The sequence below is a fragment of the Kwoniella dendrophila genome, chromosome 9 (genome assembly GCF_036810415.1).
Source record: "Kwoniella dendrophila CBS 6074 chromosome 9, complete sequence".
Lineage (NCBI taxonomy): Eukaryota > Fungi > Basidiomycota > Tremellomycetes > Tremellales > Cryptococcaceae > Kwoniella > Kwoniella dendrophila.
Genome location: NC_089484.1, coordinates 648,877 through 670,779, shown reverse-complemented (window position 1 = coordinate 670,779; position 21,903 = coordinate 648,877). Strand labels below are relative to the sequence as shown.

General features: G+C 38.9%; 9 protein-coding genes across 9 annotated transcripts; 2 read left to right on the top strand and 7 right to left on the bottom strand.

The window, feature by feature from the left end:
* Window positions 1–327: 327 nt before the first annotated feature.
* L201_006656 (uncharacterized protein) lies at window positions 328–2,991 on the top strand (the record flags this gene model as incomplete). Its single annotated transcript, XM_066222375.1, has 5 exons — window positions 328–1,268; window positions 1,365–1,728; window positions 1,793–2,464; window positions 2,528–2,605; window positions 2,656–2,991. The coding sequence occupies 5 exons, from the start codon at window positions 328–330 to the stop codon at window positions 2,989–2,991; spliced, it is 2,391 nt and encodes a 796-aa protein (XP_066078472.1).
* Window positions 2,992–4,269: 1,278 nt separating this feature from the next.
* Window positions 4,270–5,121, bottom strand: L201_006655 (uncharacterized protein; the record flags this gene model as incomplete). Its single annotated transcript, XM_066222374.1, has 1 exon — window positions 4,270–5,121. One exon carries the CDS (start codon window positions 5,119–5,121, stop codon window positions 4,270–4,272), a length of 852 nt encoding a protein of 283 aa, XP_066078471.1.
* Window positions 5,122–5,551: 430 nt separating this feature from the next.
* Window positions 5,552–5,888, bottom strand: L201_006654 (uncharacterized protein; the record flags this gene model as incomplete). Its single annotated transcript, XM_066222373.1, has 2 exons — window positions 5,552–5,810; window positions 5,878–5,888. The coding sequence occupies 2 exons, from the start codon at window positions 5,886–5,888 to the stop codon at window positions 5,552–5,554; spliced, it is 270 nt and encodes an 89-aa protein (XP_066078470.1).
* Window positions 5,889–7,444: 1,556 nt separating this feature from the next.
* L201_006653 (uncharacterized protein) lies at window positions 7,445–8,709 on the bottom strand (the record flags this gene model as incomplete). Its single annotated transcript, XM_066222372.1, has 3 exons — window positions 7,445–7,816; window positions 7,918–8,090; window positions 8,217–8,709. 3 exons carry the CDS (start codon window positions 8,707–8,709, stop codon window positions 7,445–7,447), a joined length of 1,038 nt encoding a protein of 345 aa, XP_066078469.1.
* A 363-nt stretch (window positions 8,710–9,072) lies between these two features.
* Window positions 9,073–10,103, bottom strand: L201_006652 (uncharacterized protein; the record flags this gene model as incomplete). Its single annotated transcript, XM_066222371.1, has 4 exons — window positions 9,073–9,159; window positions 9,217–9,522; window positions 9,595–10,023; window positions 10,077–10,103. 4 exons carry the CDS (start codon window positions 10,101–10,103, stop codon window positions 9,073–9,075), a joined length of 849 nt encoding a protein of 282 aa, XP_066078468.1.
* A 248-nt stretch (window positions 10,104–10,351) lies between these two features.
* Window positions 10,352–12,882, top strand: L201_006651 (uncharacterized protein; the record flags this gene model as incomplete). Its single annotated transcript, XM_066222370.1, has 10 exons — window positions 10,352–10,806; window positions 10,877–11,626; window positions 11,712–11,748; window positions 11,810–11,975; window positions 12,035–12,098; window positions 12,183–12,249; window positions 12,333–12,445; window positions 12,541–12,635; window positions 12,703–12,758; window positions 12,856–12,882. 10 exons carry the CDS (start codon window positions 10,352–10,354, stop codon window positions 12,880–12,882), a joined length of 1,830 nt encoding a protein of 609 aa, XP_066078467.1.
* A 484-nt stretch (window positions 12,883–13,366) lies between these two features.
* On the bottom strand, window positions 13,367–15,534 carry L201_006650 (uncharacterized protein; the record flags this gene model as incomplete). Its single annotated transcript, XM_066222369.1, has 4 exons — window positions 13,367–14,220; window positions 14,291–14,561; window positions 14,639–14,804; window positions 14,918–15,534. The coding sequence occupies 4 exons, from the start codon at window positions 15,532–15,534 to the stop codon at window positions 13,367–13,369; spliced, it is 1,908 nt and encodes a 635-aa protein (XP_066078466.1).
* An 860-nt stretch (window positions 15,535–16,394) lies between these two features.
* On the bottom strand, window positions 16,395–17,334 carry L201_006649 (uncharacterized protein; the record flags this gene model as incomplete). The annotated part of the gene is made up of 6 exons (XM_066222368.1): window positions 16,395–16,448; window positions 16,492–16,554; window positions 16,628–16,662; window positions 16,743–16,865; window positions 16,935–17,008; window positions 17,108–17,334. The coding sequence occupies 6 exons, from the start codon at window positions 17,332–17,334 to the stop codon at window positions 16,395–16,397; spliced, it is 576 nt and encodes a 191-aa protein (XP_066078465.1).
* Window positions 17,335–18,309: 975 nt separating this feature from the next.
* On the bottom strand, window positions 18,310–21,642 carry L201_006648 (uncharacterized protein; the record flags this gene model as incomplete). Its single annotated transcript, XM_066222367.1, has 4 exons — window positions 18,310–19,617; window positions 19,683–21,086; window positions 21,165–21,473; window positions 21,538–21,642. The coding sequence occupies 4 exons, from the start codon at window positions 21,640–21,642 to the stop codon at window positions 18,310–18,312; spliced, it is 3,126 nt and encodes a 1,041-aa protein (XP_066078464.1).
* Window positions 21,643–21,903: the final 261 nt, after the last annotated feature.

Genomic DNA, 21,903 nt, shown 5'->3' with positions numbered 1-21,903 from the left:
TTGACTTTCTCACACTGCAATTGATCATCATACGTGGATTCCAGTTGATTGTTCCCATCAATTCCCATCATTCCATCATCACTTCATCATATAGATGCTCACCTTCTCGTCATCTCGTCTTTTCTTCCTCTTTCTATCTCTCTCCAATTCATATTTCTTTCCTCGTTTCTCATTTGAACTTTTCTTCTCATTCCACTTCTATCCAGTCCTTAATTATTTAATTCAGACGGACACTATTTTAGTACAATCGTTTTTTCTCAAAACACCTTATTCTGACACTTCATGATCTTCATTCGCTCTTCTTAGTTTTCCACCTTATCCTCACACATGTCGTCGAATTCGTTGACTACAATCATACCTAACACCGCTTCTTTTGTTACTCATAAAGCTCTTGCTGTAATCTACATCTTTTACGTCGGTCTTCCCCTTAAAATCATGAGTGCCGTTGTAGACTCTATTGCAGAAGCTGTCACCCCTTCTACTCCACTTTCTCCTAGCCGAAGCAAAGAAAACGATGTTTCCTCTCAGCCTAGGCAAACCACCTCCAATGGCGATCTGAAGTCAGACGATCCATCACCAGACAATACTTTGGTTAACACTACATCTTCATCTGAATGGACTAGAGTTGGTACTCCTCCAGCTAATCGATCAGCTTCAAGTGGTAACCGCAGAGTATCAATATCTGCTGCAAGTCCATTGATCACTACATACCATTCTGGATCAAATCGTCATCTTTACCAATATGAAGAGGAAGAATTCCAATTATCAGGCTCAGAGAACGAAGATGAACCTCTCATCATTCCCCATCATTCTATCAACTTCGATAATACCTTCGAGAGTAATGCTACTTCAGGAACTGACGCAAATGCATCAGCAAACTCAACTTCAGCACCCGATATCTCACTAGGTTCCCAAAGCATTCCTTTCCCTCTTCGTCAACGAGGTATTCAAGCCGATGCACATAGTACACCTAGTCGACCTTCTGCACAATCATTCGCTCCCAAATATAGAAATACAGCTACTCCTCCTGTGGTCATTCGACCTACCAATACTGTACAAGGGATTAGACCTGCAACTTCTACCTTTACTACAATGACAGCTACATCTGTGATATCTGGTGGCGATGATTACGAATACAATCTCTTGTCATCCTGGAGAAGGGAACAACTCAAGACCACTCGTACTGCGAAGCTTATGGCTGGCACAACTCCTCGACCGATTCCCACATTGCATGGTCCCCTTTCACTTCCTTATGCTAGAAATCCTAGGTAAGTCTGCGATAACTTTGTGTTTACCTTTCAGCCGCTCCTCAACCTATGTTTTCACATTGTAGATATACAGCTGACGAATGCTTCCGTCTACAGTGGGGTAGATGCAACTGTCGCAGATGAATCTGCCTATTTATCCCATGTCTTCGGCCTTCGTGCAGCAGGAGGTATGACGATTTCAGATTCTGGTTTCAACGCCGCAAGAAAAATCTCAGCTGGTACACAAAGTAGTGGAACCACAAATAGCAGATCAACATCGGGATCAAGTGGCTTCGGAAATACCACAAGAAGCAGTCAAAACAAAAGTGGAGTTACAGAAGGCTCAAGCTATTCGTCAATTGGTGGTACACATTATACCAGACCTGTTGTCATACGGGATCCCTATCAAAATATCGGTATCAAGATCAAAGGTGTTCCACCTAAGGAAGGTCCTACAGTACCTATTAAGAAGGACGTAATCGTAAGTCTTTTTCATGGCACACAATCGTTGTCCAACAAGCTGATATACTTTTCATGGTTGGCAGAACGAAAACAAAGAGAATATTGATCCTGCATCTTCCGGTATACTCAGGAGACGAGCGTCTGAAACTTCTTTACTGGAACCCAAACTTGGCGAAGCCGTCATCGGCCCATCCCGATCACAGGTTAATCTTCGCGAAATGACTACTTTGTCGCCTATTCCTGGTTCACCTGCAGAAAATGCTTTCAGAGATCCTTTCCGCGTTCTTTATGATCGGGCTATTTCCTCCTCTGAACATGACAACTCAGTCGGACAGGCTAATCAAGCTGAAGACCCCGCTTCCACTCAGCCGGTAATCAGAAGCGCCAGTGCTACTGGACCTATACAGTTACCGACATTGGTCCCTATATACTTCAATCCTTCGACTATGGCTTACGAGGTAGCCGTTCCACCACCTGGACGAAGTGCTTATGAAGATCTGCATATCAACACACCACAAGGTGCAGTCACTCCTCAAACGCTTAAGAATGCTCAAGCTGCCTCAAATCAACCCAGCAAAGCGGATACTAGTGAAAATTGGAGAAAGAAGGGGAGCGACGAATCTGCCGATCAAGTAGAAAAGCCAGAGTTGGCGACTTCACCACCTCAAAATTCCCTTTCTGCTGATAAAGGCGCTGAGGGAGAGGTGATGACGATTGACAGCCTTTTCGAAAAGTTTCATCCTGAAGAACAACAGGTAAGTACCTTGATCGCTAGAAATCATTGATAAATAGAAGAGCGATGCTGACGACATGGTTAGATCGTTCAAGGTTCCGAGCCGGTAGCTGCAGCTAAAACAGATAGCAAGACTGAATCTGGCAAACAGTCTGGATTGAGGGTGAGTGTATCGTTGTAAGCAGTGTAATAACCTGACAGCATTTTCTTCAGTCATCTAAGGGCAACCCTTTATCACCTCGAGGTACAGCAGTTGACGTTCTTGGGGAGATTACTGGAAAACTGAACGTAAATGCTACGCCCTGTTCTCCATCCAAACCAGACAAAGGCAGTGCTCCCAATAGAACCAAAACCTCGTCACCGATCACGACCAAATCTATGCCGACACCTTCTAGGGCCAATTCATCATCTGCTCGAGGTACACCTGGTGCGGGAAAACTACTCAAGCGAGGTAAGGAGGGTGACGATGAAACCATAGCAGCTACTGCACCGGCTCAAACCAAAGGCAAGGGCAAAAGAAGGGGAAAGAGTTCCGCTACCGCTATTTGAGGTCCCTTCCTGTTCTTTCCGTTTTCGCATGTTTAAATTTTTTGGTTTTATAATTCTTAATCATCCATTGGGACAATCCATGATCCCCTTTTCACTTTTCTTTCTTGAGTTCACAAGCATTGTTTAAACAAAAAACATTCCAAAAAAAGTTGTATTTTCTATAATTATATTTCGGATTCTGAACAGATTTGTACTTTGTTGCGATATATCGCGTTTCATAGCATAAATCCTATGCATTTCTGTTTTATGTCCAACTATGAAATATACAGATAAGTAATGAGTGTCTCCTCTAAGCATAACTCCCTATTCGTGATATATATAAAAAGGTATAGAGAGGAATATAATGAGGCTTGAATAAATGGGTATTTATTGACGTTTTATTTGGGCTTACTTTTTGACCCCCTTGATCGTGTGCGATAAGCGATACGAGGGGGCTTCGAAAGAGCCGGCAAGAGATGGGATAGAACAGATGAGATGAAGGTGGTGAATGAGTGGTAGTAGTCCTGTATGATCACCTTGGTTATAGTATGAATCGTAAAACGGGCAGAAGAATAGCGTGGTAAGTTTAGAGATTCTCGTCATATGTGTTCGAGAATGAAGTAATTGAATATAGTGAATGCATTCATTTAGGAGTAATGACCTGTATCACAAAGTATGTGTCAGCTGTGATCCACTGAGATTTGTCTTTGATTGGAGTTTGTGAAAGAAGGTAAAACGATCGTACTTACAGATACATAAATAGCAAACCAATCTCGTAGACTAAATTACTATTGATGCAAATCGTTCTACATACTAAATAAATTAGTTAATCAATTATAGTTTGTCTCCTTATATTATATCCTCAGTCCACTATAAAATACAGAACTTTGGCGGAAATTTTTCTTTTTTTTATTCTCTAAGGCTAGATATTCAATATACGTATTTTGTTGGCTTTCTTTTTGACCCCCTTGATTGTGATTTATATGCAATACAAAGGGGCTTCGAAAGAGCCGTGTTGATTGTGTAGCAGAAGAGGAGGGGGAAGGGAAGGGGAGGAGGAAGAGAAGGGTAGGAGGAAGCAGGAATAGTATAGTGAAAAGCCAAAGCATCAGGTTTGAGTAAATTTTGTTTGAAATGGGTCGATTAGTGATTTCATGTAGAGTGAAAAAAAATAGCTAAGAGAAGTAGTTTTTCATGTTATATGCATAAATTTGTATGACTAGAGAATAACACGTTTGTTAGCAGATGTACTGGGAGTGAATGAAGTAGCAAAATGACTTACTTATATTACGTCTACATCTATAATCTTCTAGGTTTTGGAGCTCTAGTGCCACCAATTTTAACTTTAGTTTTATCTTCAACTCTTCTAATTAGGGTTCTGATTTCTTGACCTTCTGGACCTGATAAAGCAGAAGAAATAGCTTCTCTACCTTGACCAAATAAACCATTAAACGAAACTCTCAAATTGAATCTTTGTGATTTTGATGATCTTGGTATTGAAGTAGTTTGATAAAAATCTAAAATCTTTTCAAACATTTTTATAGAAGCTTGAGTTGCTGCTTCATAACTTGATCTTTGTGAATTTTTGAATGATCCATCAGATCCACCTGATATAGTTGAAAATAATGGTCCTAAACCATCAGTGAAACTTAATACAACATTATTTCTCGTTGATCTAATGTTTAATGTATGTGTTGGATATGTATCCACTTCTCTCCCACTATTATATGAAGATGTTGACGATAAACTGAGATTCTTTTCTGGTACCCATCTATATCCTACAGCTCCCTTCTTACTACTTTGTGTTTGTGTTTGATTTTGGATTCGCAAAGGTGTTGTAGGAATTGTAGGTGTAACTAATTTCGGTTGAGGGGTAGAAACGGTAGGAGGTGTTTTAGGTTGAGGTTGAGCTTGTGGTGTTGGTATAGATTCAGGTGTAGAGGTCGATGTGAATGGAGTTTCCTGTGGAGGAGCAACAGTTTCAGGTTCAAGAGTTGTAGTGGTTGTAGTTGTAGTAGGTGATGGAAGGGAACGTGGTCGTGTAAAATCTAATCCATGTCTGGATGAAGATGCGAATCCCGCTTGAGGATAAAAAAATGGTCTAGATAATCTAGGAGTATTCTGTATAGTAGATTTTATTACAGAGGCCATCCTGCTTGTTTTACGATCACGGACAGATAAGGTGTAATTATATTTGAGCTGGGTTTGTTATTGAGGAGTATGAATGTATGTTTGGATAGTATTGGAGAAAGAAATCAAGAATGGTCTTCCAACCTGTATAGTATAAACTCATTCAGGAGAATGTATGAATATATATTAATTTAACGGACTTTTTTTCGCTATCGGAAAAACTCACGTGACAATACAAATGTGGCACTTGTTGGCATGGCCAAGCTAAGTGGGAAATCCTGTTATTTGAGCAATCAAGGCAGTCATATGTACGTTTCCCATGCATGTGCATTTCGGAAGAGAACATACAAGTCATGTATGTAAAAGAAGTGGTGAGCAGAGTCGCACGATTTAGTCTGTAAGGAAACGCAACGATCGCTTCAAGAAAGACTTTTGATCGCCCTTCCCAATTCTAGTCTGTACTTCGACAGCAAAGCCAATGACCACAAGCCTCGACCTTTTCCTCATCAGGACATTTGTCGTTAAATTTCGTCCCTGCTCTCCACAGCCAACCACTCCCTGGTCCATTTGACTGGGTAGATGACTGGTTAGATGCCCTCGGAGCTGACTCCATAAACATTTGTTGATGGTAAGTAGGGTAGCCGATGGAATTATTACCTTCACAAGTTTGAGCACCATCGGTATGAGTGCCAGTAGTACCAGTTTGGGTGCTAGGGGAAGGAAGACGTTAGATCTGATTCAAATGCTTCCATAACGTACTCTGTATTTCCAACTTACTCGTTAGGCATGTTTATCAAATTAGTGTTGATTTGAAAAGGTTTGGAAATAATAAGTTAGCGTGGGGTTTTCTGGGTTGTTTGTGTTACTGTTGTTGTTGTTGAAAGAAAAGAGAGTTGAGACTTGGGGGAAAGTTGTAGCCCTTATATGTGTAAAATACTGAACCGCATCTTCTCATGAGAGATACCAGTACGAAAATGTTAACGTTTTCTTGGCTCTTCCGCCTTTTCAATAATGGCTCATCTGAGTGGCATTGGATCACTATTCTTTGTCGTCGAGTTATACGTACTAATTGATGAAACGCTCAACTATGGAGTGTCTTTCAAAAGAGAGTACAGTATGACAATATGTGACTCCTACTTCACTCCGTTGATATCGCATTTCATCATACAGAATATGTATGTGTAGGGTCACGGATGACCCATAGCTCTGAAAGGATGGATGATTGTTGTAAATCATCTTCTCAGACGAAATGTCTCACCGTATCCATAGCTCTTGTCGCATCCTTTATACCTAGATACCTAGAACGGACGTCTACAGGGCTTCAGGCGCATCGGAAAAAGGGTGATGCAATGATCCATACTTAACAGCAGCCTTTTCTTTCGTTTCTCTTGGTTTGCTGCAGGTCAAGACCGCTTGTTACGGATTTTGTACATTCAAAGGATTGATATTGTATCATAGGCAGAATATTTAAATGACAGAATGTGTATCCACCAGGTGAACACAGCGAGATATAGAGGAACACTGACATCACCGTACGTAGATTTGCGTAAACGAGTTTAGCCTGCATATTCCGACGTGCAGCTCACATCCTTTATGTATGTTGACATCTTCGCCTCCTTCTTCCTCTTTCATGGCAATCTCTAGGGTCGATTACGCTCGGTCTTCGCATACTCGTACGGGTTTTGATACCTTCTGGCTAGTAAGGTGAAGTATACAATTGAAGCCTTCCTAAATCATTCAGCTTCATTGCTTGCATCAAGGAATATCACATTGAACGACTTTTTGGACAATCGTGGTTTCTTCTTCTTCACATCACTTCATACGTCCAACACACCTACAAACTTACGCATTACGATTCAATCTGGATTTGTGAGCCTTCCATCGGATCGCGTCAAGATTATCCGTGTGGATCTGACGTTTCTATTGTCCTGTTTAGAGAGCCGATGGAAGCCTCATCAATCAAGTTAGCATAGCCACCAATGACACTTCTTCCCTTAACCCAGATGGCGCTCGTCGTAGTCCTGATATCACTGAAATATCAGAAGAGCGAATTGTTTACCCTCAACAATTTATGGAGTATGAACCTGTAGTTCCATACAGCAAACTCGCAGATGAGGACTGTTCGATTCTATCTGATTGTAACGGAAAAGTTCGAGAAGATCTTGCTGACAAATCTGGTTGTAGCGATAACTCTATCTTCAAGCTTAGCAGCTTGTACAAAGTGCAGGGAGCTTGATGATTAGGTGTTTTTTGTCCGTAAATATGATCCATGCGATCTATGTATGCTGTTTCCTAAAGACTAAATGCATATGATCCTTTCCTACATCTGAATAGCATTATACTCTCAATCCTTCTTTTCTACTTTACCTGAATCGTTGATTTTGATTTGTTCATCAAATTGTTCAGCTTCTTTACCACCACCGAAACCTTCATCTCTACTTTCAATTTCTTCTTTTGCTACTTCCTCTTCATCCTCTATGAATGATTCTTCTGATGGCGATAATTGTTTTTGGTTGGATGATTTAGATTGTAAGATATGTAGTGGAATTGGTAATTCTCCTCTTATAGCTAAAGTTGCTCCTGCTGGATCTGTTGATGATGAAGCTGACCATGGCACATGAATAGGTTCAACATTGAATCTTGGTCCAGCTGCTGCAATTAAACCTAGTCTTCTTTCATTCAATACATATTTGATTCTTGCCATTGTTTTTCGACACTAAATAAGTGAAATACCAAACGATGCAATCAGAATAACTGAAGTTGAGAAGGGCAAATAGGGGGATTGTGGGCAGACAGCAAATAGATGGTTAAACTTACTCTGAAAGCTCGTTTAGTCAAAAGCTCTCCATCTACCCTTTGCCCAATGTTCAATCTTCTTCTTTCCTCCTTTTGAGTAGCCAGAACATTTCTCTCTTTCAATAAAACATACCATAATGTATGCAAATCCTGGAAAGATTTTTGTCGAAGTTCAGCTGCTGTCCAAGATCGACCTGTGAGTTATAAATGATTAGCCAACCCTCAGTAAAGTAAACCGTGTAGTAAAATACCTCAAGGCTTATCAAAAATTGCTTGACCATGATTAATCGGGAAACAGCAATGAAGGATCTGTAACTTACCACTATGTAAATTAGAATCATTTTGCTTTAGCGTTTCTAAACTACCCATTTCTGATGGAGGTTTAGTTTGATCTGTTGGAATTCTAGCTCTTGCTGCAGTAGGTAAGTGGAAAAATTGCCATAAAGGATGTTTTTCTTTTCTATTTTTATCTATATTATCATAATATTCTTTTGAAGGTGGATATGATGTTGGTTCAGGATCACCATTTGGTAATGGAACAGGAATTATTCTTGCTGGTCTTCTAGGTATTAATTTTCCTTTTGATGTATGTGTTGGTCTAGATGATTCAATAAATGAACTTGTATCTATTATTTCTGGCGTGACTACAGGTACCTCTATATCAGAAACTGAATGAGGTATATTATCAGTTTGTTGTAAAGGTGGTGTAGTTATTGTATTAGGTCCTGGATGATGATCTATTTGTCTACCTTCACTATGCAAATATCGTATTGCCCTTGCTGTTATTCTTGGTAAATTTGTTAATCGTGACATTGTGGTTGAGTATATCATCGACTTATGTATAACTACTTGTCCTTTTCACTTGTACAATACAGATATAGATATATAGATGGGCGAGTAAAGGTGAAGGAGAAGATGGAGAACAGTTCAACATTCTCGGATAAATTCTTAAAAAATGTACGGAAAGATATTCAGGTGATACACTTTCCCTATATAGTGGCATAAGGCTTACTATGGTAAGAATACTGAATTTTGCGAGTATCAGATATGAAACTCAATGATCATGATTTATGCATACAACTTAGCCATAGACACATATAAAAAGCTCAAGGCTATACGATATAGAAAGATGCTTGAAGACAACCGAAGCTGCAAGGTCTTGACGAAACGCAAGGCTCACACGGCCTCATTGGCAGCATATAATTCCCACTCGTCCTTTGCGCCTCTACCCATACTTTGTATCGTTCTTTCGCCTTCAGCAGACTGTACACATTGTATCAGCAAAGGTAGTTTGAATGTCATGGAGTACAAATGACTTACTAACCATATTCTTCTCACCCTGCAGTTCGCATAAACCCTTACATAACTTACATTACTAAAACTACCGCTAGGGAGATCTGCCATTTTCCTCCTTTTCCTGGATTCAGTCTCATGATCATCATCATCCTCATCATCGTCTGAAGCATGTCGCTGTGGTCTAGGTAGACTATGAAATAGCTGAATCAACGGAGAGAGATTGAGCGGGATATGTATCCATGGTGTGAGAGTAGATTGAGTTTGTTGAGGAAGTTGTAATGGTAAATGTATTAATGGTGGATCACGATATGGATGTACAGTTGGGTTTTTCTATGATCAGTCATCTCGATAAGCTTCAATAGTTCCATCACAAAAAGCAGAATCACAAAAAAAACAGCTTACCTTGAAACTTGAGAACCTTATTATACCTTCTCTACCTCGATTATCTACTATACCAACTTCGAAACTCATATCCCTTCTACCTAATTTTTCAACTTGTAATCCAATCCAAGGTAAACAAATACCTAGAGGTATCTGTTGTTCATCATCTCGACCTTTACCTTTGTCCAAACTGCGTTTATACTCCGTCATCGAACAACCTGCTTGAATATATGTTTTTTGAGGATTAGACGATTGTATATGTATAACATCATGTAGGATACATCCTTTTGGTCTTGTATGGGGTATAAATTTTGACGATCCTGGAGCTTGTGCTGACTCAGAATCGGGAAGTGTTGTGATATATGAGCTTGAGGTAGAGTCTGTTGTGGAGGTAAAAAGAGGTGATATTGAAGGAGATGAAGTAGACGATAGAAGTGATAATAGTGGTGGCTAAATATAGTACGATCAGCTATATGCATAGCAGCGAGCAGAATGCAGCTCACCTGTATCGATCCAGACAGTAATGTCATCTTGTAGCTATTATGCTGGTTTTCTGGTATGACTTTGAACCACAGAGAATAGAAAAAACCAAAAACAACAATAACAACAACAACGTAAAGGTAAACAACCTCCACCCGCTTGGTCCACCATTCAACCTCCCCGCATCTAAATAACCCTTCAAGTTCTTCTTTCTTTCCTAGACAACACATATCACTAGTACTCTGACGATTTCGTAGAAAGTTAACATCTGTCGACTTCAACCTGGTCTAGAAGAAGAATGTCAATATCAAATCCATCACACTTATTGATATCTAGAAATTCACCAAGATCACCTGCACATCCACAATTAGCTCACGCATCTTCAACTTCAAGACATCATCATGCACCTTCTTCACCCTTACCTTCACCTAGACAGAATCAAGGTCATCTTCGTCCTTCAGGTTCAGGTTCTGTCTCCGGATCAGGCTTCTTAGGTAGATGGCAATATTCGCACTCTGCCGATGAGATCACGTCAACGATGAGAAATGGAGATGGTAGAGAAAATAAAGGGAGTATATCAGGTGACACCGAAGAAAATGCAGAAGATATGATTATTGATATTCATCCAACTTTTTTATCTGATTCAAGTATGCCAGGTAGAGTTAAAGTCATAGTAGGAAGAAATGAGTTTTGGTGTCATAAAGAGGTTTTATGGTTTGCAAGTCCCTTCTTTCAAGGTTTATTACAGGGAAAGTAAGTCTGTCATTTAGACTTCAGTGATGACACTCAACCTTGCGCTGCTAATCGTTCTGACGATTTATAGCTGGGCAGAAACAAATCCCATCACTGATCCAGCTTTATCAGCTTCATATGCTGTAGATTTGTCACCTCCACCATCAGTCGAGGTTCCATCTTCTCCGCCTACAGATACAGATCCACCTAGTCCACGATACAGCTCCAATCTTGCCCTTCCTGACCATGCTGATCCAACCACCCATCACGAAAATCTTCACGACGACTCCAGCAATGAAGAATTGCAAGAACTCGTTGAAGAGAAGGAACCAACGAGAGCTTCAATGCCATCATCGCAACAGTTCTCACCCAGAAGTGAGATATATCTTGATAATCCAGAAGATGATCCTAGCGTAGCGGATATCTTGAGGGAATTAAGGGAATTGCCAGAAACCCCAAATGGTGATCGTAGTAGAGCGGTATCTGGCAGACTGGAAGACAACAACACCTGTTCGGATCCATCTGGCTTCGAAGCTTTGTCATCGAGGCTAAGTATCGAACCTTCTTCTTCCTCTGGAATTCGGACGAACGAAGACGATGATTCACCCATCTCCCTATCGGTCTCCTCAGAGCAGACCGAAATGCAGAGATCCGACTCTAATATATCGAGAACGAGGAATTTAACAAGGAGTAGAACAAGATCAACTATACGTCATTCATTCTCATCAGGTTTAGCTGTAGCACAAAATGGACTGAGAAATCAAAAATTGGAAGCTGTCGTTGAACTGCACGAAGAAAGTCCTGCTGCTTTTCATGATTTTCTATTTTGGGCTTATCCACAGTAAGTTTCTCATTACCATAGTTCACTTGTACAATGTTCTTTTTTGGTCCCTTTACTTACCAATGAATGAATATTGCTATCTCAGCCTCGAATGTAAAGTGACTTGGACAAACGTAGAGAATGTAAGTAACATACTGTATATGCTCAGCTTTATAGGGTAGCTGATTTTATGTTTGTTCCCAGTTACTGGCTCTCTCACTCAAACTCATCGTACCTCCTCTTCAGAAATCATGTGAACATTTTCTTATGACTCATGCATCAGGTAGACCAGTTATGGCTTTATCGCTAGCTGAGGAACATTGTAATGCAGAATTATATAGAGAAGCAAGTCGATTCGTCTTAGATCAGCGTGAGTAAATCCAAACAATTTTGAGGCAGAGCTAAACATTTCATGTGTGGGTATCATAGCAACTTGGGAACATAATGAAATGCAGTGTATAAGCGCGCAGACGCAGCTTAAATTGTCAAACAGGTGAATATTAATCTCTCAGCTGGTCGTATTCTAGCAAAGACAATGGAAGGCAGCTGACAATTTGTCGGAACAATCTGCTTCTAGGCGCAACTGGTTCTTAGAACGATTACTAAAACTGGGTAGTATAGATGTCAAAAAGGAATACATCTGCGTAAGTTGATTTTATTGCATATTACCTTAATTCCATGGATATTCATTGCATGACAAGATAGCTGATTACGACTACTTCATCAGCGAGCAGATTGTCCAGATCCTATAAGATGTCAAACCCAACTAGATGAAAAATGGCGTCAAGCATATTCTGCTGTATGTAGATATGGACCGCCACAACCGTCTGTAGCTTTCAGGTAAGCAATAATCTACCATTAATTTCATATCATTTTCTTTGATTTTGCGTAGGCAGATATTTGGCTTATCAAAAAAACACTTCCACACGGAATAGATGTTTGAGGCAACTTGAAACTTTTCCTACAAATCCAAGTTTAGTAATGTCACATCCTTTATGTCAAAGTGCAGCCAAAACATGGGTTATGAGTTGTAAGTTAGTGTTTAACATAACAATACGAAATAATATGTTGATGACAAAGTTTATGAAAACTTTCAGTATTCGATAGAATGTTTCAACCTAAACTTGTTTATTCTAATCCGGGTACAGAAAAAGTGAGTATTCACCTATTAGCTAAGTTGGTGCAATCGCCCCTGAGATATCAAAATTCTTCAAAAAGAAGCTGATTATTTGCAATGATTGAATTGATAGTACTGGTTGTGGATAACGATGACTTGAACACTAAGCTTGTGATACGGTATAGAGTCTCCTCTTGTTCCCGTTCATACAATATTACACGTACATTATTTTTGTGGATGGTTGGTCCGTTGTTACCTTACTACCAAAAATTGTATGCCATGTTGGCGTATGTTTATGCATATAATGCAAAGCATTCAAAGGGAGGTTTCTGACAACATTGCATTGAAACAAGATGAAAGTCATGAAATATGTTGTTGTGCTTGCATTTGTACATTCTGAACGGTAAATATACATTCCAGCAGGGTTACAATTCTGATTTGATGTATTTTTACAAAGCATTGAAAGAAGTATACAGTACGATACACAAGTGAAACTGGAGATCTGAATGAGAACACTCAGTAATATGAGCATATATACAATAAAAGAACGAAGGAACGAGGGAACGAAACACCATAAGTGAGGGTGAAAAGATCAGTAGGAGATAGCGCAGATCAATGTTGAGAGTAATATTTTGAGACTACTTCTAATTCTCATTGATCGTGCCATAAGTTCTAATTGTATTATTTGTATTTGATCTACTATATGATTTAGGTCTTGAAGGGATACCACTTAATCTTGAGTTTGATCTCGATCTTGTTCTAGTTGAATTATATTCAACAGTTTGTATTTTACCTGAAGGATCATACACTTGATATTGGAACTGATCGTGATCATCCTCTTGTTCTTCTTCTTGTCCCTGATTGATGTTGTTATTATTATCTTCTTGATTCGGCGTTGATGATGATGAGGAAGATTGTGAATTTTGACCACTTGTATTTGACGATTCAGCTTGATTAGAATTTTCGTTTTCGTTTTGATTTGGTTGATCTTGTAAAGCATCATTTAAAGCATTTTCAATATTGTATTCAAAATCACCATTTTCATCATTATATCCATAGAAATCATCTTCAAAATCATAGTCTTCTTCTTCATCTTCATCATGTATAATCTCTAATGTATTTTTACCTTTACCATTTCTTATAATTTTATTACCTAAATTTCTTGAACCATTTTTACCTGTTGAAGGTAATGATAATACAACACCAGAATCTATAGCATGATATCTTCTTCCACCTAAATTTGATCCTTCGATATAGGGTATATTGATATCTCTTTCATCTCTATGATGATTTTCTTCTAAAATTTCTTCAGCTTCACCTAAATCACCTAAATCTTTCTTGAAGACTCTTTTAAGACCAACAGGTATTAAAACTGCTACTACAACAGCTAATAATCCTAGAATATTTCGTAATGATAACAGGTGGAAATCTGCTGCTGATGTCATCGAATCTAGCGATGACCCTATAGTGACGTGAATTACTGATACTGGAGCGATTCCTATCAAGAGTTTCTGTGTCAGTCATTCTGATGTGTCACATGCAATAGAATGTAGAGGAATTACACTTACCAATAAAACAACTTGACCAAAACATGAACATCCCAATACCCAAATGTGGTGCAACGAAATTAGCTACCCAATGTGGTGGGAAAGGAGCGATCCTTAGAACAAGTAGAAAAGCAAATACACTATCCCATGTAACTTTTTTACCTTTTTTAGGATCACCCATGATTTTGGTACGCCAAGTTTCGACTCTTGCTCTATAGAATGGCATTGTTAATAAAGGTGGTGCCAATAATGATGATAACGTATAGCATAATAATGATCCGAATGCGTCACACTAATAACGAATGACTTCATTAGCACATTCAGGTCGATAGCAAAGTGTTGGGATGTATCGATAGAAATTGGACTTACCAGACAACATAATACTAATCCGTACATTATACCATAAGCAGCACCGAACAAGATTGAGATATACATTGATCCAGGTAATGTAAAAGTTTGAATGAATAAATAAGTTACGACTGCACAGGCTAAAATCCTAAATGGATGTTTAGTTTTGTATTTCTGGAATAAAGTACTATAAGTGATGATAAAAATCAAGGTTATTAGCTTTTTTCCTTCTTCCTCTGCTCCGCTCAAAAAGGGAAAAGATATGATGATAATGATGAAATAAATTTGGGTCAAACTCACTTTAGAGCTTGTAAATCAGCAAAACTTCTAGGCAATTTCAATACGCCTTTATCTTCTGGATCTAATTTCGGCATACCGAAATAAAAAGTTATGACTACCACAGCGGTAAAGATGGTGAATAATATTGAAAATTTAACAGCTGTAACGAAATACGGTCCTTTATACCATTTTTTCTTCATTTTGCCTGATATTAATCCTGTTGATTCATTTGCATCTGGCTTTCTACTACCACTACTGCTACTAATAACATTTGGATCTTGATTCGAAGAAGATGGTGCATTGTCAGAAGAAGGTAAAGGTAATAAAGTATCTAATTCACCTTCTTCAGCTAAAGATGAACTATTTGAATTTGTCCTTGATAAAGGTAATGATTTCATATGATTCGGTATTGATGAAGCTGAAGGTAAATTGTCAGTCTGATTCTCTCCTTCTTGTAGAATGCTTGAATCTCCTAAATTTTCTTCCGGGGTATCTTCGATATTAATTATAATGGATGATTTCCTTTGTTGAAATCCTGGATGTTGAGGATATGCTTTATGATGGCTTGATGATGAAGGGGAAGATGTAGGAGGAATAATAGGTGATGAATATGATGGAGGTGGTGGTGTCGTTGACATCTTGAATAAAGAGTGCGTGTGGGCGTATAGATTTGATATGTAATACTGAGTATGAGTGCATAAATCTGATCTGAAGTTCTGCTGAATTAATTATCGGTGTAGCGGCCAAGTGAAATATATGAGACAGGTGATCCTATATTATCATGCATTGATAGCTAATATGATAAAGTCTTGGCTGAGGCTGGAAAGGATGTCTCAAACCCAACTTGACTTATGTGAGGGGATTCCACTACTACAGCACTCTGTTCTCCATATACTGTTATAGGCAATGAATGATGTCGATAAAACGTCTATTTCTACATTGATCTCTCTACTCACTGTCCATGTTCATGAAGAGATGATGATTAGATAAACAAGGGGTCGAAAGTATATGGACTACGTTGACAAAGAATAATAAAGGCAATAAGATCACCTTCGGCCGCGGTTCACCTTGAACTTTAACGATATGAGATGTCTTGTTTTGATGATTCACCCACCATACACAATGATAATACAACCTGCCCTGAATTTAGATAGATAGATTAGGAAATAACGTAATCAAATTCTGTTTAATTAATGGGGCCACCTTTCATCGACACAAGCATGCAGCACTCTACTACTCGTAGCAGTACATTGCATTAGTAAGGAGTAGTGGCAATCATGTATGATATCATGTGCATCGAGTGGCACTAACCCAATCCAGCGATTATCATTATTATCATCAGGTTGTTAAACAATATGCAGAAAGAGAATACTTGATGAAAAATGCATAGATGTATACAGATGATAAGTAAGGAAATGATATTGTACAGATAATGTCCTTTTGATTTCCCTTGTATTGACAATTTATATGACTACATAATACCCTACTAAAAACCCAATTATAAAGCAGAAAGTAATACACTTCCTCGGCCTAAGAAGTAACCTTTCTTTAGCTGCGTTGCGTTCATGAAAACATGATGCAGTGTCGCTACTTACAAATCTCCATTGATCGGGAAGATTGGCTGTAGCTGGATGGGTAACGATTTCTCGAAGAAAAGTCTGCAAGAGGTAAGATGTATGAGTTGTTGCGATATCGAAATGATATGACACCAGTATGAACATGACAACTCACTGCTTCCTGTATAACGGGATGCCATTCGAAAAGGGCTAGAATCGAGCGGAGGGAGCATCAGCTGTCAGTCACGATAGTCGTATTGCTATTAATCAGCTAGTCCGGCTTGATTTACCTCCTATTGTAGCTTGATAAATTGATGAATTGTATAGTGCGCAAGTAGCAGCATGAACACCAATAAAGTTGCCGCCTGATTGAAGGTATTTTTGGAACGCTTTTTCACCTTCTCTACCAAAAGCTGGAGTGTATATCAACCAGTTTTATCAGCTCGGTGGGATATACGCCCCTTTAAAGATAGCTGACCCACCTTCACCAGTTACGGAAATGAACATCAAAGCATCGTATTCTTTTAGATACTCTTCGTTAAAAAGGGTTTTATTTCTATCGGAAGCAACAGGATGGAGTGATAAGCTGATTGCTGCTTCCTACGGAGAGCCAAACCTAAGTCTGATAAGTATGAAGATGAAGTGAATAACTTACTCTGTAAAATCAAAATCTAATCCCCAATTCACTTTCTCCCTACTCAAAACTTCAATAGCAGTAGGAATCGAGTCATGTCTAAAACCATCTGTATAGGTATAAACTAAGATTTTTGGTGTATTGATAGAATTGGGTAGGTAAGCAGGAAACGATTGAATGGAAGAAGAAGCGGTGGTTCGTCTTGTAAGTAAGAGGTAAATGAAGAAGATTAATTGGATTATAGTCATCTTTTCCTTTTCACTATCCTTTTTATACTTTTCGAAAGAAGAGTTGGTAATGATTATCTCGTTGAAAAATCAAGAGACAAACAACCAGACAATGATTTGGATCAAGTAACTATATATTTTAATTTGCTAGACTCAATGGGCGGAAATAATGGTTAGTAGGTAAAGGACGAAGAAGAAATAGGTTAAACGAAGAGAGAGAGAAAGAGAAGGAAAATGAAGGCAGAGAGGTAAAATAATGTGATCTAATTTATAGAGTATTCATCTGCTAATGAATGTAAAGTTAGTCGCGATTTAACTCCTGTTAACCTTGATTTTCCAGCATACTTGACTAGGAGTACGTATATATACAGTTTTGGTTAATTGACCCATGACCCTCCGATTTTCGTCTTTGTAAGCCAAATTAGGTTGATTGGATTGATCGTCATTATCAAAGCGAATTTTCGTGTACGGTAACGAAGTGCCAGAGTAGGTCTGTGCGTATTTGGAAAGAGTCCTTTGGATAAGCGATGTAGAGGATTTTGATGTTCTATTCAGATCAACGCACAGACCACTTCCTTACAGAGGAATTTCCACTTTTAACTCTGAATGACGTAAATTTATGATATACTACATTATACTTGTGAATTCAGTTGAGTCAGCCTTGATAATGTACTTAGTGGATATTGAATACTGTATGTCCATCACAATGGGATTACAACACCAGATCCCAAAGTCATCATATATAGTTCATAGTTAGATGCGATATATATTCGATACATGATTACACTGTAGATTTATCTAATCAAGATTGCTGATCTCATTTACATGATGTGCTCCTCTTATGAGCTGTAAACCACCAGAATACCATTACTTTCTCTCTTAAGTTGCTGTATGCTTGGGTGATTGAGCTTTGTTGTATGCGATTTTTACACTAGATTCTTCTATAATTGTTCAGTACCACATTTCTTCGAATCGCCACTAAGACAAGATCTCCAACTATGGTCTTGGGGATTCACAAATCGTACATTTGTCTTTAACACTATCAGGATTTTTTAGCATACAAACTGTACAGGTCCATTGATCGCTTGAGGATTGTGGTTGAAAACCTGAACCGAATCCGGTAAATCCACCGAAATTATTTTGTGGAGTTGAAGTAGGTGGTTTAGGTTTTGAGCCTGGTCTAGGTTCTTCGCAGACCGTACATTTGTCTTTGGCACTATCGGGATTCTTCAACATACAAACAGAACAAGTCCATTGATTGCTTGAAGTCTGAGGCTGGAAACCTGACCCAAATCCTGTAAATCCTCCAAAAGTGTTCTGTGTAGATGGTTTAGGCATTGAGGTTGAAGCTGGTTTAGGTGCTTCACAGATAGTACACTTTTCAGTCGCTGAAGCAGGGTTCTTCAACATACATAGAGAGCACTCCCATTCTTTACCTGCTCCTGTGGATGCTGGTGTGGCTTTAGGAGTAAATCCGAAGGAAGGAGCTGATGATGAAACCGGAACTGTAGGCGGTTTAGGTGCTTCACAAATTGTACATTTTTCGGTGGCTGAAGCAGGGTTCTTTAACATACACAAACCGCATTCCCAATCTTTTGCAGGAGGAGCAAGTTGTGATGAAGTTGTTATATTTGCATCGAGAGAAGGAAGGGTGAATGTAAAAGTTGATTGAGGTTTGTTCTTAGCTTGTTCCAATACTTCTTTCTTAGGTTGATTTTGCGATTCAAATGGTCTCGGGGGTAAAGTAAATGTAAAGAAAGGTAAAGCAGGTTTAGCAATTTTCAATGCTGAATCTTTTGCTGATAGATAAACTTTATTTATATCTAATTTGTTTGATTCCAATTTCGTTTCCTTGGTTTGAGTAGTTGACACTTCTTCAGGCTTTTCTGATTCTGATGTCAACGTAGCTGCAGCCGCCGAAGGTTTACCAAAAGAGAAAGTAGGTTTAGGTATGGGATTTGATGAAGACGAGGAAGAAGCTATAATTGAATCCCTTGTAGGTGAATCAAATGAACCGATTGATGGAACTGGTTGGGTTTCAGGTGGAGGTCGTGAGTTAAACGTAATAGAAGGAGGCTCAAATGGTTTGAATGTTTCTGCAGCTGGAATTTTTGATGAAGCTGATTGTAGTTTAGGTGGAGGAGATGATGCTTTATTTGTTGAAGATTCTGGCGCAGGGGAAGCTGCTTTAGAAGATGAAGCTTGGGATCCTTCGATAAGATCATCAATTTCGATTATATCGTCATCTGTTATAGGTGTTTCATTTCGACTAATAGAAGATGATGATTTTCCTCCTCTTTCCCACTACAATTTCAAAGGCAATAAGTCAGCTGGTGTTCCTTGGGTTAGAAATGGAAGAAGTAGCTTACAGGTTTTACACCTTGAATCCTTTCGATAGTCGTCAATGGCTTAGATCCTTTCATGGCTTCTTTGTGTAATTCCAATTTAGCTGCAGCACCTCTTGTAGGCGTTCTTCTGCCTGGTGAACTATTCGAACTGATTGATGATTTCAGGAGCGATTTTCTCGGAGTTGTACCTGCGAACGATGTCGAAGGTAAAGAAGTTGGTACGGCTGGGATAGGAGTAGGGTTTAATGAAGTTCTATCATATGGATTGAATATGACAGGTTCAGCTTTTCTAGTTGGAATCACAGGTCCAATTTCTTCATCTATGATATCCATTATGATCTCTGCTGCTCTTTTTTTACCGGCAGCTTCAGCTTCAGCTCTTCTTTTAGCTTTTTCATCGATAGGTGTGTTAGAGCTGGAAGAAGGTGAAGACACATTACGACTTAATGGCGATGGTTTAGCAGGTGTATGTATAGATGATGATAATGATGATAATCTGTTTTTACCCTTTTCATTATTGAAGGCGGAAAAGGAAGGCATTGAAACACTTGAAGATAGTCCTTTCGTGCTAGTGGATGAACTAAGATAGAGAGATGCGTTAGAGTTTGAATCTAAATCCATAATTTCTTCTTCTCCATCCACTTTCCTTTTCTTCCCTGTACTTGTTGAGTCGTCTTCTTCGGCAGTACCAAAGTTGAAAAGAGGTTTTAATGTTGATTTTTTAGGTTGAGGGAACATTCTTCTTGGTGACATACCTGGACCTAAATATCTTTGTCTGTATGGACCACTTGAGGCAACAGCAGGTGAAAAAGTGGGTTGCGTACCAAGTGAAAATACTTTACCTGGTGTTGATGCTAAATTTCCATTACCATTGCCATTTGATTGCTTGGCAGGCGTAGATAGATTACTGTTGAATGAAATTGATGATTTGATCCCGGAAGAATATGTGCCTGCTGCCCAACCACCATAAGTCTTTTGCTGCTGTTGCTGGTAAAAAGATTCAGATTTAGTTGGTGAGCCAACGTGAGATTCGGCTTTCATATTATCAGTCAACGTTTCAATTACTCTAAAATCTTCTATAGTCATCTGTTGACCTTTTTTAGCTTCCAAGAAAGCTGTCAAAGCTACTGAAGAAGCTGATGATGATAATGCTTGAGTAACTGGAATGGGGGTTGCTGTAGGTGTACTGAATTGAGGTGATGGTAATTGTTGACTGTTTTTGTGTTCAGAAGATAAAGATGATCTTGCTCGCTTGATAGTATCAAATCTATTAGATTTAGGTTGTGGTATTTGAAGTGAAGATGTTGCTGATTGAGATTTTGATGATGTGGATAAAATAGGCATAGAAGGTGATGACTTCAAGAAATTGAAGTGTCCCGGTGCAGTCGGTGTAGGAGGTTCAAGGGATTCCGAGCTTGAATGAGCCTGTTCAGATCATTATGCTTGGTCAGTTATTTCGTTCTCAAATCCTATATTAGTATAGAATAGAAGAACAAAACTCACTTCAACACCTAATCTAGCTAACTGTCTCTTTCCACCTGGAATTTCACCTTTAGCTCTCCAAGCTGCAGCTCTCTTCTCAAACTCTTCACCATCCCGACCAGCTGCGGAAGCAAGTGTAAATAGATCTTGACCATTCATTGTCGATGGTGCTTCACCATTCCATTCATCTTCTGAACCAGACTCAGATCTTATATCTTGATCTTGATCTTGATCTATATCTATGCGATGTGTAGGTAGTACTGAAGGTGAGGAAGTTTTGGTAAATGGTGAAGATACGTAATTCACTATCGATTTTAAGGTTGCAAGAGGCTAAATAATATCATCGTGAGTCAGAAATCTGTTTGAAGGAAGAGATTCAATGGAAAGTACTTACGGTCATAGAAGCTGATTTTCTTAATCTAGAGGGTTCAGGTCGACTATAAGGTGTCTTTGACAGACGCTCCACACGGAGGTCTCTTTGCGAGGATGATCGTTCCATGATGAATTGGTTTATATCAAGTTTCTAATTATGCTTGAATAGATTCTGGACCCAATTTGTATAAATCGAAAGAAACGGAAAAGAGAAATCCTTTCAAGTCGATAATCGATTCTTGTCAACCGTCCTAGATATTATAGCTGTGTAGAATGTAGACCTGTGTATTCGGAAGAGGTTTCGCAGATGCGTGTAAGTTGACAGAGGATAATTGTAGGTTGTCAATTTAGCTAAGGTTATCCTTTTCGAAATTACATGCAATTGAAG